The sequence below is a fragment of the Anolis sagrei genome, chromosome 3, assembly GCF_037176765.1.
Source record: "Anolis sagrei isolate rAnoSag1 chromosome 3, rAnoSag1.mat, whole genome shotgun sequence".
NCBI lineage: Eukaryota > Metazoa > Chordata > Lepidosauria > Squamata > Dactyloidae > Anolis > Anolis sagrei.
This window is the reverse complement of record NC_090023.1, coordinates 126,866,147-126,884,482: the sequence shown is the minus strand read 5'-3', so window position 1 is coordinate 126,884,482 and position 18,336 is coordinate 126,866,147. Positions and strand designations below refer to the sequence as shown.

Sequence of the window (18,336 nt, the reverse complement as noted above, 5' to 3'; positions counted from 1 at the left end):
TGCACTGTGTTGTTGAAGGCCAGAATCACTGGGGATTTCTGTGGTTTCTGGGCTGTATGGTCATGTTCTAACAGCATTTTCTTCTGATGTTTCACCTGAAGGTACCACACACAGGTGCAGGCAAAACTTCAGGAGAAAATGCTGCTAAAACACAGCACTACAGCCCAGAAACTACACAAATTCTCAGTTCAGTGTACTGGTTCTGAGAGTTAAAAAAGCAAAACATAACATGTTCCCCCCGCCCCCATTCTACCAGACAATATCAGTATCTGAGTTTCTTTTTATTATGCAGATTATAGGCCCTTTATATGAAAATGAATTCAGTGTAGAAGACTTTGACTTGTTGGAGAAGGTAACACTAAGTTCTGGAGCTGTGAAGATTAAAGCCCTTGTCAAGGAAATGGGTGTTGGCAGTAAACGGTAACAATTCTGGATTTGGATGTTTTTGCTGGGGTTTTGTGTATGTGTCTTCTTTGGGTAGGAGTGTATCTTGAGATCATATAGAGATATATTTCTGCAGAGTGTTACTGGACATAGCTTTGCCAATGAAAATACAACTTTGAACATGAATTATTTTAGATCCAACACTGTTTGTCTCCTGGCATTTGCGTTTTCGTATCTGCTCTTTTTCAAGGAGCATTATCATAAAGAAACACCATGGAGCTATCTGTATTAGGATGGCTACCTTTTGATGGTTGTTCTCATTTACTCAGAAAGAAGTCCCCTTGAACTCAGTAGACTCTTTAGGCATGTGTAGGATTGCTGTGTAAATGCCATATTTTTATTTTTTGTTAATTTGGTATTGATGTTAAAGTCTAACATATCTCAAAACAGAACTGTTTGCTTTTAGCACCATATTTTGTACCTTTTGCTGATAATGCACTTTGTGATATTTTTTTGAAACTGCTGTTTTATCCCTTTGGGGGCCTTTGAAGTGGCTTGTATCTTAAAACACCATAAAACAAGCAATATCGTCAAGACAGAAACAGAAACAAATAAAGAAGTTAGAGCAACCAACTAAATTAATTTTTAATTCTCAATAGAAAAGAAAATAGGGTTTAGTGGTGTTTTCTACCTCAAATTTTAGACAGAATGATGTGTGTGTTACAATGATTACAAACTTGAGTAGCTCGTAATGTTTACATTTAGCTCAGCGTTAACTGGTGGCTCTCACATCAGTGGATAATAAATTCATTTTAGATTCTGTTGAAGTTGTCCAGTGAGCTCTCCAAGGTGCTGAACCTTATTCCTAGATTGCATCAGCATCAACATTCAGCCAAAATGTGGGGTGTATTTAGTATCTCACTGCCATGGAAGCCACATGGACCCCCTTTTTGGTCCCTGGACCTTCCACTCCCACAAAATGCAGAACCTCTGAAATGAGAACCACCAGCTCCCACTGCTTAGGCATTCTTATGCTCAAATCTGTCTTCTAATAATATCCTTTGACTCTTGAACAAGCATTATGGGCATTTGTGCTGCCTGTCGGAATACATTGTTGGCATTTAGTTGGTAGAAACAAAATGTAAAAAATGTGAAATATAAAAAGATAGTCAAATCATATATTGAGGCGATCTCTCATGGCGAAATGTGATTGTTTGCTAGAGGTGGAGTCTAGACCAGGCATGAGCAAACTTCAGCCCTCCAGGTGTTTTGGACTTCAACTTCCTGTATTATTTTTTAAAAATAATGGCTCATTGAGCTAAATGCACTATTTACTAGCATGGTGTTGTGTGCCTTTAAGTCATTTCTGAGATCCATTGTACTGGCAATTGACCTCAAATTGGCCCTTCATCTTATCCCTCAGTTGAAGATTCACTGTTTTCTTGTCTGACCCTTTATAGCAGTTTCTATCTATCTCACCCACGGGTTTTATCCATTTTTACCCATTTCATTTGGCCTAGCTCGCTTTGTTTAATTCTATTAACATTTTATCATTTTTTTTTGTGGTTTTGTCATTTTCATTTCATCATTATGTTACTATTGAGTATTTTATTTGATGTTAATTTTTGTTTATATGTATTCTGATTTATTGTAACTTGTTTGGGCTTGGCCTCATATTAGCCACCTCGAGTCCCTTCAGGGAGATGGTGGTGGGGTATAAATAAAGATTGTTGTTGTTGTTGTTGTTTTGTTGTTGTTGTTGTTGTTATTTCTGACCTACAGTGACCCTTAGTCAAATCTGTCATGGGGTTTTTCCTGGCAAAACTTGTTCAGACAAGATTTGCTGTTGTCCTCCTTTGAGTGTGACTTGGTCAAGATCACCCAGTGGTTTCTATGGCTGAACAGGAATTCAAATGCTAGTCTCTGTCCTAGTCCAACATTCAAATCATGACACCATTCATTGTTTAGTAGGACATGCTTCCTGAAGTGAATACAACTTATTAGTCACAATTCTGTTGAGTTTGGTTGATCTCAGTGGGCATATTCTACATAGAATCAATGTTGGATTTAGGGTTGGCCATCCACATTTAGTCTCTGGATCTTCCATTTCTTTGGACTGCAACTCCCATCAACCCTAGCTCACATAGTTAATTCTATGGAATGCTTGGAATTGCAGTCCTCCGACATGTGAACGTTTGCAAAATTCTCATGCTGATTTTAGCTAATGTGGGATTCAAAGAATCAGGATTTAAGAAACAGCGCTATAAACAGGTCTAACTGGGTTGCACAAGCATACTTAGGCTCAGCCCAGATATTGGTCCCAACTACAGTAAACTCACTGATGCTTTTTATTGTTAACTTACTAAGTTACTATTGATTTGGTGTATTTAGTTAAGACTAACAATTGGATTTAGTCATTAAAAAGATGGGGATAAGGAACAAAAAGTTCTTCATTCAGATTGTTACCGACTGTAAGTCTTTGTGAATGAAGAGAGTTACAGAACTAAATATGAAGAAAATAATTTGGTTGCCTGTTTGTCTTATAGAGTGGTCAGCTGCATTGCTTCTTGTTTCCAGGTTTGAAAACATATATAGAAGGACGTTTCTTCACCCCAGTTAAAATACAAAGTTTTAGTCATGTATCTGGTGCTAAATATCAAATTGGCTAAGCAAAGAAAAATGATGAAGAATGAATGATTTACTACAAATCTAATTATTATTTTTCCTAGCCTAAACCCTTGTGACCTTTTTATTTTTGGGACATAAGGAAAATTAAGACGGATAGACATGCACAACAATCCCAAGAAGTAACTTTTACCTTTACTCTTCCAATTCCAACTTGTGATCTTTGGGGGATGCTGATATCTTTTGCTGTCCCTTTGCATGTTCAAAGTTTAGAAAGTTTTCACAATTTTATGCTGTTTCTGTCTTTATAAAATTGTATGTTTAGAGGGGTAAACCTGTTATTTTGATCTTGGAATAAACCTATTTTTCTTCCCCTTCTCTCTAGTGGCAGTCATTTAGTCATGAAAGTAAATGCGCTTCTTTCTTCATTGCCAAAAATGGATATCCGGCGAGATATTGAATTTGTTAAAGAGCAATACAGGTAGCAAGCTTCTGAAGGGTTGTGTTCCAATTTTTCCACATAATTAATTTGTAGTTGCAGAATATTTAATTGAGTGATATATATGTTTATTTCAAAACTTCATGAAGCTTATTTGAACAGTACTTGCCACAAATAGCAAACTGATAACGAACCAATTCATTGTTGTTTTATTGACTAATCTGCCACTACCAATGGAAAAACTATGCATCTCACTTTATTTGTGCAGTGTCCCACTTTTCAGCAACATACCCTACAAAGTTATTTGGAGACAATGAAAATGTTAAAGCTACAGCAGATATAAGTACATAATATTGGCTTAACAAATTAAGCATATTGGGAACTGGCGAACACGAATTTGACTAACAGGGAAAGCCAATGGGGTTTTGCATGGATGTGATGGAAGAGACAGCATAAGATGAGCTTGTGTTTGTTGGTTTAAGTATCTCCAATCTTGGAGAGTTTTTTTGGAAGAGTCTGTTGTAGTAAGTCTGCTTAGTTGTGTGAACTTGAAGGATGCTTGCTTGTTTCTGAGCTTCCCATGATAACTCTTTCAGGAGTGATTTTCCCTTCCAAGGGATAGATTTCTCTCACTTCCTGTTGTCTCACCCCCATTCTTAACTATGAGTCATTTGTAAGTGAGGTGTTTGTAACTTGGGGATTGTCTATATATGCTAAAAGGAAACTAACATTCTAAAAAATCTGGCCAACATATATTTTGGTCTTTCAAATATTAGACCTCTTTCTGGATATATTTGATTTGCTGATTCCAAAAATGGCATCCGTTCCCCGCCATCAGCTCTAGTTTTTGAGATACAGAACCAATGCCATTTACTAGTCCCTATCAGCGCACCCATAGAAAATCAGAATAACCATATTAAGAAACTATAGCTAATGCAATTTTCTGAAACAGAATCCCAAATAACCCCAGAAACAGGCCTAAAAATCAAGACATCAAGATTTGGGGGGGGGGGGGGGCTGTGTTAGTGTTGCCTCTTCTCTTTCAAAGGAACATAGAGTTTGGAAATTGGTACATTCCTCTATCTAAAGCTTTTGCATTTTATTCTTTAATTATTAGAGTTGTGATTTGATCTAGTGGACCTGGTCCCTTAATGTATAATTTTGAGAATTATCGTAAATATATTTTCTCTGTACTGAGTGATAATTCATGACAGTGCACGCAATCTGCTTGATCTATGAACCGATGAGGAATCAAATGATATACATCCATGGGTTGAATCACAACGCTTTCATATAATGGCTACAGATCTAAAATGATTATACTGTATGATGTTTTCTTTGGATGTTATGCCTTAAAGTCAGTTGTGACCTTTTTTAAAAATCACTCTTTAACATTTGGTGTTTTTCTTCTTCATAGTGTATTAAAACTAGATCCGCAGCAAAATGAACCGTTCTTTGATGTTGTTGGAATTGTAGATCCGTTAACAAGGGAAGCGCAGAAGCTGTCACATTTACTACTTGTAAGAACATATAGATTTCTTGTACACAATTCCGGCTTTGTGATTATCTCTGTTGCAAGCCAGCCACTGCTAAAAAAAAAAAAAAAAAGTTTCCAAGACCTGCTTGTAATTCTAATTGCCAGCTAATTTCTTTATATATTATATGGTGGTGTCACACCAAGTGCAAATCCACATTCTGCCTGTGTAATTTGCCAGTTCACTTTGGGCCAGTTACTGTCTTTCATTAGTAGTTCGTATAAGAATCTACCTTCAAGTTGCCTGTCAATTTATGGTAAACCCATTAATTTCATAGTGTTTTCTTAGGCAAAAAATAATCAGAAGTATTTTTTCCAGCTACTTTATCTGAAATATAGCTTATAGCACCTAGTATTTGTTGGTGGTCTCTCATCCAAATGCTAACCAGGATTGGTCTTGTTTAACTTCCAAGTTCAGATGGGAGCTGGTACCTTTAGGGCCTAAAACTGGACAATGTACCAAGTTAAATCCACATTCTGTTTCCACTTGGACTGGACTCACAGAATCAGTGACATTGCTTAAGCATTTGTTGTTGTGTATCTTCAGTCATTTCCAGTGTATGGTGACTGTAAGGCAAATGTGTCAAATGCAAGGCCCGCAGGCCAAATCTGACCCACCATGTCATTTTATGCTGTGGTCCTCCAGATGCTGGACTACAATTCCGGTATTCCTCATCATTAGGCCTCATGACTAGAGCTGATGGGAGTTGGGTTACAGCAATGTTTGGAAGGCTGCAGTTTGTTCTGTTTAGTCAGGAGAGTGGGGTTTAAATTTAGATACAAGGCTTGAAAATATGATGTCTGACTTTAAAATGTCTTTTAACCTTTCCCCAACCTTAGAGCCACAAGTGCTGGTGGGTTGCAATTTCTATTATCCCCAGTCCACATGGAAGAAAATCAAAAGTGACGGGAGATGTTGTTCAATAACATTTTGGAGTTTTAAACCCAAATTGGGTAAAAACTAAAGAACATCAACCATAGTGTGAAAAAATTATAGTCGGCCCTCTGCATCCACGGATTCTCCATCCATGGATTGTGTTACAGTATTAAGATAGCTGAATAAGGAAGACATAGAAGATACAGGCAGTTGCACATAATAATGTCATAAGTCATAAATACGTTCCTGAGAATAGTCTATGTAAAAGTTAACTTAAAAGGTTGCACAGTCAGAAGAGCTCTTCTAGTTTGAAGGTCATTTCCCTCACACATCACTCGTTGCTTAAATTCTTATTTGCTCTTTGGTGAGCAGATCCTCTTTCTGCTGTCAGAAGGGCATCTAGCAACTCAGTCTTCTTGAGTATGTTACTTTGAACTGCCTGAAGGGAAAGATGAGATACAGATGGCAAGCACAAAGTAAATAAGTGGAGATAGTGTATATTTCATATCACTGGCCTCACTGGAAATCTACCATGAAGTGTTTTTGGGGAAATGTGCTGGGACTGGAGAAGGGGGTTCACACCCACTTCTACATGGAAGGATCTATCAGTGCTTTGGCAGATTTGCTTCCAGCTGAAGTGAGATTAAGCAGCTAATTTGTGACACTGTATAGTGGGCAAAAACCTCTCCAATGGCAAAGGGTATGGAATAATCCAGAATAATAATCCTTTCTGGTTAGGATCGGTTGTTTAGTAAAGTTATTCGACTACCAGAGAAAAATAAATATGATGGTCAAATGTCATGAGTTGTTATTTAAAAGCATATAGTTACAGAGTCAGAAATTAAATGTTCCACACAATGAGTAGGAGTTGCACAGAAATAAGTTTTCTACATAATTTGCGCATGGGAAGTGTTTCACTCAAGACAATCTAATTTTAATGTGGGATTTTTTTATTAGGTACTTGGTCAGGTTGTCAACATGAAGCTGAGGCTTTTTATGAACTGCAGACTTAAACTGTCAGAAGCACCCTTGAAGAGGTAAATCACATGTGGACATGCACTATTGTTCTGTGCACTAATCATAATTTCGGGATAGGGATTGTTATCTTAAACTTCTTTGGAGGGTGGGGTGGGAGGGAACCTTGTGCTCCTCAGATTAATGTCAGAATCCTACAGCAGATGATCACTGCAAACCTCTTTCTTTCGTGTCAGGAGTGACTTGAGAAACTGCAAGTCACTTCTGGTGTGAGAGAATTGGCTGTCTGCAAGGATGTTGCCCAGGGGACGCCCAGATGTTGGATGTTTTGCCATCCTGTGTGTGGCTTCTCTCATCTCCCCGCATGGGAAGCTATAGCTTGACAGATGGGAGCTTACCCCGCTCCCCTTATTTGAACCGCCAACCTTCCGGTCATCAAGTTTAGCCAGCACAAGGGTTCAACCCATTGCGCTACCGGGGGCTCCTTTTTTCTTTGGAAAGAGGCCACTCTCTTGGTGACCTGCTCTGTCAAAAGAAAAATGGAAAAGAAGGGTATACACAACCCACTTTTGACTGGCTTCAAGCAGTACTGTTGTGTGTCCTTCAGCAAATTATCCTTGAGGGAATATGGCCTTCGAATGAAAAAAAAGCCCCCCAACTTTCTTATGAGATGTTGCCTTTCCTTGGCCCCACCAAACACATGACTGTTACTCCATACTCTCCTGTAGGTTTCTGTATGCTGATGTGCCTTACTCTCCAGAATATCCATAGGTAAATCTGCACTGTAGAATTAATGTGGTTCAACACCACCTTAACTGCCATGGATTAATGTTATGGAATCCTAGGATCTGTAGTTTGGTGAGGCATCAGCGCTCTTTGGCAAAGAAGACTACATACCTTGTAAAACTACAACTCCCATAGCATTGATCCACGGCAAACGTGACAAACTGCATTCATTCTAAAGCATAGATGCAACCGTGGCCATTTTTACATGTCCAAGCCTCAGTACTCACTTGACTCTTGTCTGAACCCTTAAATAAGTGTACGCATAGGTTTGCTATGTGCTGTTAGAAACGTGCTTAGTGGAAAAGTGGTAATGTCTCCGTTGGTGTTTATAGGACATTAGTAGAGTGTTAATGCAGCAAAATTGTCCTTTATGTAAGGTATATCCTCCTAGAGAGAAAGCTCATAATTAGAATTGCTTATCGAACTCATCATATTACTTTGCTCATTTGTTTATCACATTGCAGTATTTGCTTTTTTTTCTCTGTGACCAACAGCCAAGAAACTTGCTCCTTTTACCAAAATAATTAGATCATTTGTTACCATATTATGCATTTCTGTGACTTGTATTTTGCTTTCTCCTAGGCATAAAATGGGTTTTGGACAGGAAATTAATCATGGTTCGGCTCAAGTTTGTGAAGGGCTTTTGGACTTGCCCATATAATAGGACAGCACTATTCTGTTTGCAAATGCTGTGCCCTGAACCGTGTCTCTTGTTTTCAGGAGACTCGTAATAATCGCCGTGTTTTGGGCATGTGTTGACAGTGAAAAAAAGTGTGTTTGTCAAGGGCTTCGCTGGTAATTTGTTGCATAGAAATGAGACCTGAGTTAGAAGAACTATAAAGCCTTTGGAAATTAAAAATAAAGAAAGGGCACCAAAGATTTCATCAAATGTCTTGTAGCTTTATGGATCGGCTGCTTCAAAAATAGCACCATTACGTGCTCAGCAATAATGAATGTATAAAAGAGGATCAGAGCATTCAGAGGTTTTTTAAAGTTGTTATGCAAATGTTTCAGTTACTTCTTGCCTATTTTAGTTTAACAGTTACTCTCTCTCTATCTCTTTCTTTTTTTGCCCCAGTTTCTATCGTTTTGTTCTGGAGCCAGAACTTATGGCCGGGACCAATGATTTCTTCCCTCTTCCACCTGGGGCCAACTTCTTTGAAATGCCAGACTCCCCTCTCTTGACACTGAATATGATAACTCCAGAAAGCTGGTTGGTTGAAGCGGTGAACAGTTCCTATGACCTTGATAACATTCGTTTGAAAGATGTACGTATTTGTTCCTATATGAAGGATTTCATATCTTTCCTCTAAGATATGAAACCTTTCTTATACACACACTCACACACACGCGCTTTGTATAGCATAGAGAAGGGTAAACATCCCTGTGTTGTTTGTTTGGCTGTTTGTGCCCTTGATCAGAAGATTTCACCTCAATTTCTCTCCCTGTGATAATTGGATTTTGAAATTATTTGGCTTGTTATGGAAATAAGGATTGGCTTCAGTTGAGACACTTTTCCCCCATGATAACTCTTTCAGGGTGAATTTCCCTTCCTAGGGGTAGATTTCTCTCACTTCCTGCTGACCCTGTTCTTAACTATGAGTTGTTTGTAAGTCAAATGTTTGTAACTTGGGAATATATATATATATTTGGCTGGAATTGCACTTAAAAATGTACCTGTTCCGACTTACAAACATTTTCAATTTAAGAACAAACCTACTATCTTCTTCGTAACTTGCGGACTGCCCATATATCCTTTCTGAAAAGGTAAATATTTTAAAGAAAGGTTTCATATCTTAGGGAAAAAATGCCTTCATTAGTAATGTGGTTGTAAGGTCAATCCTTTTAGTTCTGACTGGACACCAGTTGTGAAGCTTACATACATACAAGCAAGCTTTTTGGAGCTTGCTTGCTAGGAGAGTATGGGATTCTTAGTACAAAAAGTAACTTTTCCAGATTCAGGGCAAAGCTTAAATACTGAGGAATTGCAAATACATTGCATATTGACATCAGTGGGATTAAAACCAAAACATTTCACTGCCCCTTTTTTGTTATAAATGCCAGGTTATATATATTATATTATATTATATTATATTATATTATATTATATTATATTATATTATATTATAGTGTGCTTTTAAGGTATTGTATATTAATTGGCATGATTTTTCATGTTTTATGTTTATTGAGTTAATCCTTATTTGATTGTTATAGGTTATATTGAGTTTACTTCACTTTATGTTTTACTTTGATTGTTTATTTGGTTTTGGCATTGAATGTTTGCCATTTTGTTATTCCTGTAAACCACCCTGAGTCCCTATGGTGAGAAAGGGCAGGTTATAAATAAAGATTATTATTATTATTATTATTATTATTATTATGTTAAAATAATCAAATATTGGTTATTACAGGTAGATGATGTTGTTTCAGCTGAGTATGAATTGGAATATTTATTGCTTGAAGGACATTGTTTTGACGTGACCACTAGGCAGCCTCCTCGTGGACTGCAATTCACCCTTGGAACAAGGAATAATCCTGTTCATGTCGATACTATTGTGATGGCCAACCTGGTAGGTCTTGGAGAGTATGTAATTAATTTGGATAGTGGCTCATTATTTTCCTAGGATCGTACATTTTAGAATGGTTGTCTTTTATTGTTTGAAACCAACTTTTTTCTTGCCACTGCTAATGATAATCCTGTGACTACTTAAGCTATCAGTTAAAAGTCTGAATGCCCTGTGGTTGTGGATTGTTCTTGTAGATCACTGAGTGAGAAAATGACCAAGAACAATTCCTTTAAGGAGTAAGTTACTTGCCTCCTTATGTCTCTCTTTTCACAAGTTTCCAGTTCATGGAGAAATTGAACTTGATATAAGACAGGAAACTAATTATGTGCCCAGCTTTTTAACCCCTTTCCCCATCACCTACATTACAACAAGCATATCTGACAATGTGAATTATATGATTGAGAAAGAAGGAGTTAGCCTGTTACCACGGCACTTTCCCTGATAATATTCTTTGAGTAATTTCCAGTGTAGTGAAATGTTCACTGGTGAGCTGTTGAGATTCTGCCATGAAATATGTATTGTAAAGAACTCTATCAGAGCAAAGAGGAGTGACCATTTAATCCCAGTCTATGGAAGCATAAGCCCTTTTTCTCTTGAGTATGAAGATGTGAAATTATTTTGATGCACTGTGTTGATTTAAACACTAATAGAATATGTAGTGAATTATCAGTAATGCACCCGACTGTAATGTTAAAGGGTAGTGGCTTCATATTGGTTGTGAAAATGTTCGTTTTTATTATGGTTTGAGATCCAAACAACAAGGGAGTGGATTTCACTGACAGCTGAGACAAGTGCATGCCATTCACCTCCTATATGATGGTATCTATGCAAGTAGTATTCTCCCTACCTATAAGAGCCACAGAGTCTTTGTTTCTGTTTGATTTGTAGGGATATTTTCAATTAAAGGCAAACCCAGGTGCATGGCTCTTGAGACTCCGTGAAGGAAGATCTGAAGACATCTACCAAATATTTAAGTAAGTGAAAATAATTTGTTTTTTAGCATTCATATTGTAATAATAATAATAATAATAATAATAATAATAATAATAATTGCAAAAACCCCAGGGGCCATCCAGCTCAACTCCATTCTGCAATGCAGGAAAAGCATAGTTAAAGCATCCCTTGAGTAGTGGGAGGGAAATAGGGTTTGGGAAGCAAGCAAGGCTAGGGGAACAGGATCTGGGTATCGAGGAAGATGAGGGAAAAAGGCTTTTGGTAGTGAGGGAGGCAAGGAGGGGCAGGAGCAGGAAAGAGGAGGGAAAGCTTGGAGGGGAAGGAGAAGGAGGAGGGAACCTCAGAGCCCCTCAGTATGCTTTGCGAAGTCCTAAGGGCTCCACGGAGCACGCTTTGAGAACCGCTGATCTAAGCTATCACTTTGTCCTTTAAGAGGGTTTGACTGGAGCCAACTTCCTCTTCTTAGTTACCCAAATTCCTTTCTTGAAAGATTTGAAAATAGTGGTATTCTTCAGTTCAGAAGGGTAGAATGGCATTGCTAGCAAATAAGTCATTTTAGATTCTTCTTGTTGAAAACCACATCTGTTCTGAACGTTCCCATAAAATTCAAAGAAAAAAAGTCCTTAAGAATCAATGAACAATTTGCTTATTGTGCACAGTTGAGAGGTGCTTTTTTATTGTGCTATTGGTATTTTTCCTACTGATTGCTGTGCCACATAGTGTTTCTCTTAGAGAACAAGTGATTGTTTCCATTCCAGCTGTAGTTGTTAACCTGAACCTTTTGTAAACAACCATTTTTTAAAATTTATTCACCTTGAATACATTCAAAAAGTTGCACCGTATCACATGGCATGCAGGTGACCCTTACCTCTCAAAAGCAGTGCTAGCAGGGTGCGAGCTCTGGCAAGTTCTTCCAAGCTGGTAAGGTTTTCAACATGCTCCTGGCAACAGATAATCTGTCTGCTATCCAAGGATTAGTCTAGTTAATTACACAAACACAGAGAAAATCATTGCTAGGAGGAGGGCCATCACATGAAGAATTGGTCACAGCAGCTTTGAACACAACAGGAGTATGAAATAGTTTAGATCTGTTTTGGTGGAGGGATTAACCCCATTGGTGTAATTATGGATCCTCAAAATACTTATCTTTGTGTATGCCAGGGCACTTCCTGGCAATACAATGCAGTGATATACAGGAGCATAATGCAAAAGCCATGAAAAACCTGCACGGTTAGAACAAAAACTGTTTCCAAATTTACCACATCATCAAAACCAGTTCTGGTAACAGAAGGGATGATTTACAATGCTTAAAATATAGAGTTCCCCTACCGAGCTAAAAATTAAACTCCCCAAAGTGATCAGTTTATTTAAAGTGTTTGAGAAAATATCAGTGCCTTAGACTGGTGCCTGAAATATAAAAATGTCACAATAAAGCAAACAAATAACCGCTTCCCTACAGAGGAAGTTCCATAACTAGACTACTCCCAATAGCCCTCGCTTCCTTCACCTGCTTAATTGTTGTTGTCATTCTGAGAAGGTCCTTAGTCAAAGGTTCTTTACTGTTGTGTCAGTTTATATGGGACACAATAGACTTCACGCTATCTGGATTCTAGGCCATAAAGGTTTTAAGTCAAATGAAGCACCCCAATCTCAGCTTAATGTGTATTTTTGTGTGCCTTCAGATTCTCTCTCAATTTATGGCAACCCCATGGCCCATAGCCAGGATTTTGATTCGGGGGGCGGGGGGTAGGGTGCTGAGTTTGATTCCTGGGGGGGGAGCTGAGTTTGATTGGGGGGGCTGAGGGTCTACCCTAGCAAACCTTTTGTATCGTTATCCCAATAGCCCCATGCATATGGGATATATTGAGCATGGTGATCAGATCATGATATGAATAAACATAACAGTTTCAATAATGTTCCAGTAAGGCTATTTTGTTATATGAGTCACAAAAGTTTCGGGGTTTGCACGGAAAAATGTAGATACTTTTGCGTATTATGCTCTATGATTCATGTATTCATTTGTCTAATTTCTGTGCCATCACTCCTAGAATAGCACACCCACATGAAGAAGTGGGACCTTGTTTTATGGAACTGTTGCAGTCAGCAATCACCTTGGTCTGGTATTATTCGTTGGCTCTATTTTGAGTTGACTTCCATTTCTGAAGCATCATCAAAGGCAGGCCGAGCAGCAATGCATTTCAGTAGTCTAGATGTCTAACAAAATGCTTCTGTGAATGAAAGGCTGGGGTTTGAGTTCTGTGCAGTGTTACCTCCAAGGCTTGGGACTGGGAAACTTATTTTTAAAAAGACATGGAAACAGGATATTTTGAACCAAATTTCACCACATTTTGATATGTGCTATGTTGATACTCTTAAAAATATTCCTACCAAATGTTTTAATGTTTCCTTATGTGAATTACTGTTGTCTTTTTAGGCATAACTGAAAATATAGAGGCATATCCCTAAAGTAATGGAGAAGTGCACCAAAATTGTTTAAACTAAAAAGAAAATAAAAGTAATGTGTGCAGTTCTCTTAAATTAATGTTTGACATTAATTTAAGATTGAACACTAACATTTAGGAAACACTGTATGAACACGAAGCACAAAGTAGCTGCATGCAATAACATCCTGCGGAAACTTACTGGCATAACATGGGGTTCAGACCCAAAATTAATAACAACATCAGCCCTGGCCTTGTCTTATTCAACTGATGAGTATGTGTGCCCAATTTTGCACAATTCTGTCCACGCAAAGCAGGTGAATATAGGACTGAACAAAACATGCAGAATAATCACAGGATGTTTCAAACCTATACCTGTTGATAGACTCTATAAGCTAGCTAGCATTACTGCCACCCCCCCCCCCAATGTGTTGCTGCCAACTGCAAGAGAAATAAGGTTGAACACTGTGAAAGCCATCCACTGCATGGCTATCAGCCTACTTCCAGTAGACCAGTGGTTCTCAACCTGTGGGTCCCCAGGTGTTTTTTGTCTATAACTCCCAGAAATCGTGGCCAGTTTACCAGCTGTTATGATTTCTGGGAGTCAGAGTCCAAAACATCTGTAGACTCACAGGTTGGGAACCACTGCAGTAGACTCAAATCAAAGAAAGGCTTCATAAGAACCACCACTCCTCTTCATGTTTCCCCAATAACAGCAAGAGTATCCATCTGGGCAGCTAAACCAGGAAATCCCAACTAGATGGCCCCCCATGAGGGTCTGCTTCTAGGGGCAAACCAAGAATGGGCAACTTGGAAGTCCCTGAACAGACTCAGAAGTGGAGTGGGCACATCAAAAGACAACCTGGCAAAATGGCGCTACCTAAAAGAATCCTCCACCTTGTGTGACTGTGGAGCAGAACAAACAACTCCGCATCTGTTTGCTTGCCCACAATGCCCTGCTTCATGCACAGAGAGAGAATTGTTTAAAGCTACAGACAATGTGTTCACTGTTGCCTGTTTTCAGTCAAAAATTATTTAGCCGCTTGTGCTTCTTCTATTTTATCAGTTTTATACTTATTTATGCAATGCTTTTGACAGGAAATTATTTTTTGTCATGAAGGGCAATCTCACTTGGGTGTGTATAAATGTGATTCTTGTTTCTGCCAAAGTAAGGATTGGGTTGGTTGTAATTACATCTCAGGCTATCATACAATCTGGCCCATGTCTACTTAGGAGTAAGTCCCAGTTAATTCAGTGAAATTTACTCCCAGGTAATTGGGTATAGAATTGCAAATTAGATTAAATTAAGGAAATTAAAGGAGGCAGGAGCATCTTTATTTTGTTTGACTTCTGACTCTGAGCTAAGACAGTCTTCTGAATTTCAAAACCTGGCTCTTTCTCCTAAAATTAGAATTGATGCTGCTCTAATCACAGGAGGTGGGTGGCAGCCCATTTCGTCGTTCACTTCAGCTACTAGCTTTTTAAAAGAATGTTTTAAAATAAGTGAAAGCTTTGGTGGTGGGGGTGAGAAAGTAATGTGTCATGTTCTTCAGGCATCCAGAATTGTTCACCAGTAAGCAGAACTTGAGAAAGTCACTTCTCCAAGTTCTGCATTTTAGTGACTAATGATAATTCATGTTGGTTGCAGGTTTCTGGAAGTCATACTAAAAGAACTGCAATCTTTTAGAATTTGTAGTGTCCCAAGTTATTTACATGGGTCCCCCTGATGGTGCAGCAGGTTAAACTTGCTGATCTGAAGGTCAGCGGTTTGAATTCTGCCAACCTAGCAGTTCAAAAACATGCAAATGTGAGTGGATCAATAGGTACTGCTCTGGTGGGAAGGTAACGGTGCTTCATGCTGGCCACATGACCTTGGAGGCATTTACAAACAAGCCCCCCCCCCCCCCCAGAATCGGTCACGACTAGACAATGTCAAGGGGAAACCTTTACCTTACTTAAGTGATATACAGATAGTTGAAGGGGATAGATGCCTTCCAGGACTGTGCTCTAGATAACAGAATAACTGTAAGAGCTTTGCTATCTCTGGACTCCAGCTGTGCAAATAAAGATACCTCAAGTTACTGAGTTTTATTTTTGCCTCATTTTATTTTTGTTCATGAGGCCCCAGTTCCAACTGTTGACTTGGCTTACATTCAGTCATTAGTCCAAACTGAAGTACATCCATTAATGGATGGGAAGTCAACACTTCCATACATTTCATGCATGGGTCTATTCAGGCCTGTAGCCAGGATTTTGTTTCGGGGGGAGCTGAGTTTGATTCGGGGGGGGGGGGGGCTGAGTCTGAGTGAAAGAGAGTCTACCTTAGCAAACCTTTTGTATCATTATCCCAATACTCCCATGCATATGGGATATATGAGCATGGTGATGAGGTCATGATATGAATAAACATAACAGTTTAAATAATATACCAGTAAGGCCTTCTCACGGACCACCATGAGAATTTGGGGGGGGGGGGGGGCTACATGCCTGGGTCTATTGTAATTGAAGCTAACAGCTGCCTTTAGGCCATGGGCATTTCCCTCAGGTGGGGAACCAAGGCTGAGGTTTGGCATTGCTATCTAAACTTTCAAGCATAGAAAGGATGCTTTTTGGACAAGAACTCCCCAAATCCAGCAGGCAACATGATCAGAGGAGCACTGTTTGTGTAGTAAAATCAGGCTCCAATCAACTAGAGGTCCAGCTTCCTTTTAGCTTGTGGGTCACTGCCACTTTAGGGTTAACTGGAAGCATTGTGTAGTCCTTTCTATTGCCTTGCAGTTATTCTTAATTGTCATGGTAAATCAAGAATATGGAGACCTTAGCCTTCCAGATGCTTTGTGCTACAGCCACTGTAATCCCTTATTGTCTGGGGCTTGTAGGATCTAGAATCCAAAACAATTGAATTGGCAAATTGGTTACTCATCAGTGTAAGATTCTCATCAGTTTTCACTTTCTGAGGCTGTTCCTTTGAAAATGTGTGCCTTGCCTATTTAGTTTGTGATTTGGCTGCTAGATGGCTGTTAACTGAAGTAAAAAAAAATTCTTTCTCAAATAGGGCTGTAGAAATTGGATATTTTTTTAACTGTTAGGGACACTAGAATGCTTCCTATTAATGTGGTACGGGAATAAAGTAAACAAAACCAATAACCCCCCCCCCCCCCACACACACACACATATATCTGGCATTTCCTTTCACTGTTAGGCATTTCATTGGAGCACAAAGCTTGCTTTCTATTTGCCTGCAATTAGGAGGAGTGCACTGGGTCAAAACTGTGCATATAATTCCATCTCCTTCTGCTGCAGAATAGTAAATCTTCACCAGAAAAGTGTTAAACCTAGTCCAAAGTATATTAGCTCCATGTGGAAGGGGAAAAAAGAAGCAAAACCCTGTTTGTTTAAGTCCAAAAGTTGCCTTGCTGCCTTAAATAGAGAGGTCTCTGATTGAATCATTAATGGATTGAAAGGGCAGGGGAATGGCTTTTATTGCATGAAGTATCTGGCTGTTTCTCTGTTTTCCGAAGCCAGTCTTGGCATCTTGTGTTGACGCACATCTATTAGTAATGTTCCAGACCTGTTTACCTTAGGAAGCATCATTTCGAACGCTTCCTGAGAAGTGCCCACAATCAGATATGTGCAAAAGATTACCAGATGGTAGGCTGCTTATTTACTAAGAGTGCCTGGAGGGTGCTTTTCTCTCCACTTCTCTGAATCTATAAGTTGTTTGTTGTTTGTTTTCAAACACCAGAATCGAGTCTTTTGCAAGAAGTGATACTTAGGGGACTTGGCCAGCAGTCTTGGCAACAGAGTTTTCCAACAATCACTTGTTGCTGTTTGGCGTGATTAGGATTATTATGTAAATAAAAGTTCAGCAACAGCCTTTGATTTTAGAATTAACTTCTAAGATGCTGAGCCTGTGGTTTGCAGATACTGGTATCTATCTCAAGTGCGGGGTTTTGTGGCAGGAGGCCTTCAGCTCTGGCTTGTGGCTGTTGTGTTATAATAGCATCGTATTGTCATGAGCTTTGTTGAGCCAACTTGCACACTAAATTGATATGTACAGTTTTTCAAAATAATAAATCCCCCTAATATATTGTCCTGCTAGCAGCCTCTGCTGGAAGCATACAAATGTGGAAAACTTCCTCAATTAGTAAGCTGGTACGATTCACACGGAGGGCTTTAAAAAAAATTCTCCTCGGAGCAAACTGTTCCACTTCTCTGGGTTGTAATTCAAAAAGCAGTGGATATTTTTTTGTCTGCTGATAAATAACATTTTCCCCCTCCCTCCAAGGCATGAAGGGACTGAATCTTCTGAAGTTCCCGAGGAGGTTATCGTGGTATTAAATAGTTTCAGAAGCAAAATCATCAAAGTCCAAGTAAGTATGCTAATACATCCTTATGGGAATGATTATGTTTTACTTTTCTTCTCAGCGAGGTGAAAGCTCAGCATGGTTCAAAATGAGGCATGCTGGGTGCTTTCTGTCTGATGACAACTCCCTCACTTTGCCACGCAGGTACAGAAAAAACCTGATGCAATTAATGAAGACCTTTTGAGTGATGACCTAAGAGAAGAAGAGGCAGCGGATTTGATGGCAAGGTAAAATGGTTTCTCAATGTTTGGGGCAAACAAGCACACTTGGCTTTTCTTTTCTTTTCTGGGGATTTGTGACTAACTAAATACGGAGCAGCTAAGCTCTGATTCGTGAAGTAGACAAATAGTTCTAAGTGGGAAGTTTCTTTGACACCATGGGCTGTTT

At 39.0% G+C, this 18,336-nt stretch overlaps 1 protein-coding gene across 2 annotated transcripts in view; it reads left to right on the top strand.

Moving 5' to 3' along the window:
- Window positions 1-18,336, top strand: part of UGGT2 (UDP-glucose glycoprotein glucosyltransferase 2) — a 116,322-nt gene that overhangs the window by 83,187 nt on the left and 14,799 nt on the right. For both annotated transcript variants that reach the window (XM_060769484.2, XM_060769485.2), the window contains exons 23-31: window positions 293-420; window positions 3,395-3,490; window positions 4,866-4,968; window positions 6,817-6,896; window positions 8,699-8,888; window positions 10,032-10,190; window positions 11,076-11,161; window positions 17,871-17,955; window positions 18,094-18,176. In XM_060769484.2, coding sequence (XP_060625467.2) covers window positions 293-420; window positions 3,395-3,490; window positions 4,866-4,968; window positions 6,817-6,896; window positions 8,699-8,888; window positions 10,032-10,190; window positions 11,076-11,161; window positions 17,871-17,955; window positions 18,094-18,176 — 1,010 coding nt within the window. The remainder of the gene's footprint in view (window positions 1-292; window positions 421-3,394; window positions 3,491-4,865; window positions 4,969-6,816; window positions 6,897-8,698; window positions 8,889-10,031; window positions 10,191-11,075; window positions 11,162-17,870; window positions 17,956-18,093; window positions 18,177-18,336) is intronic.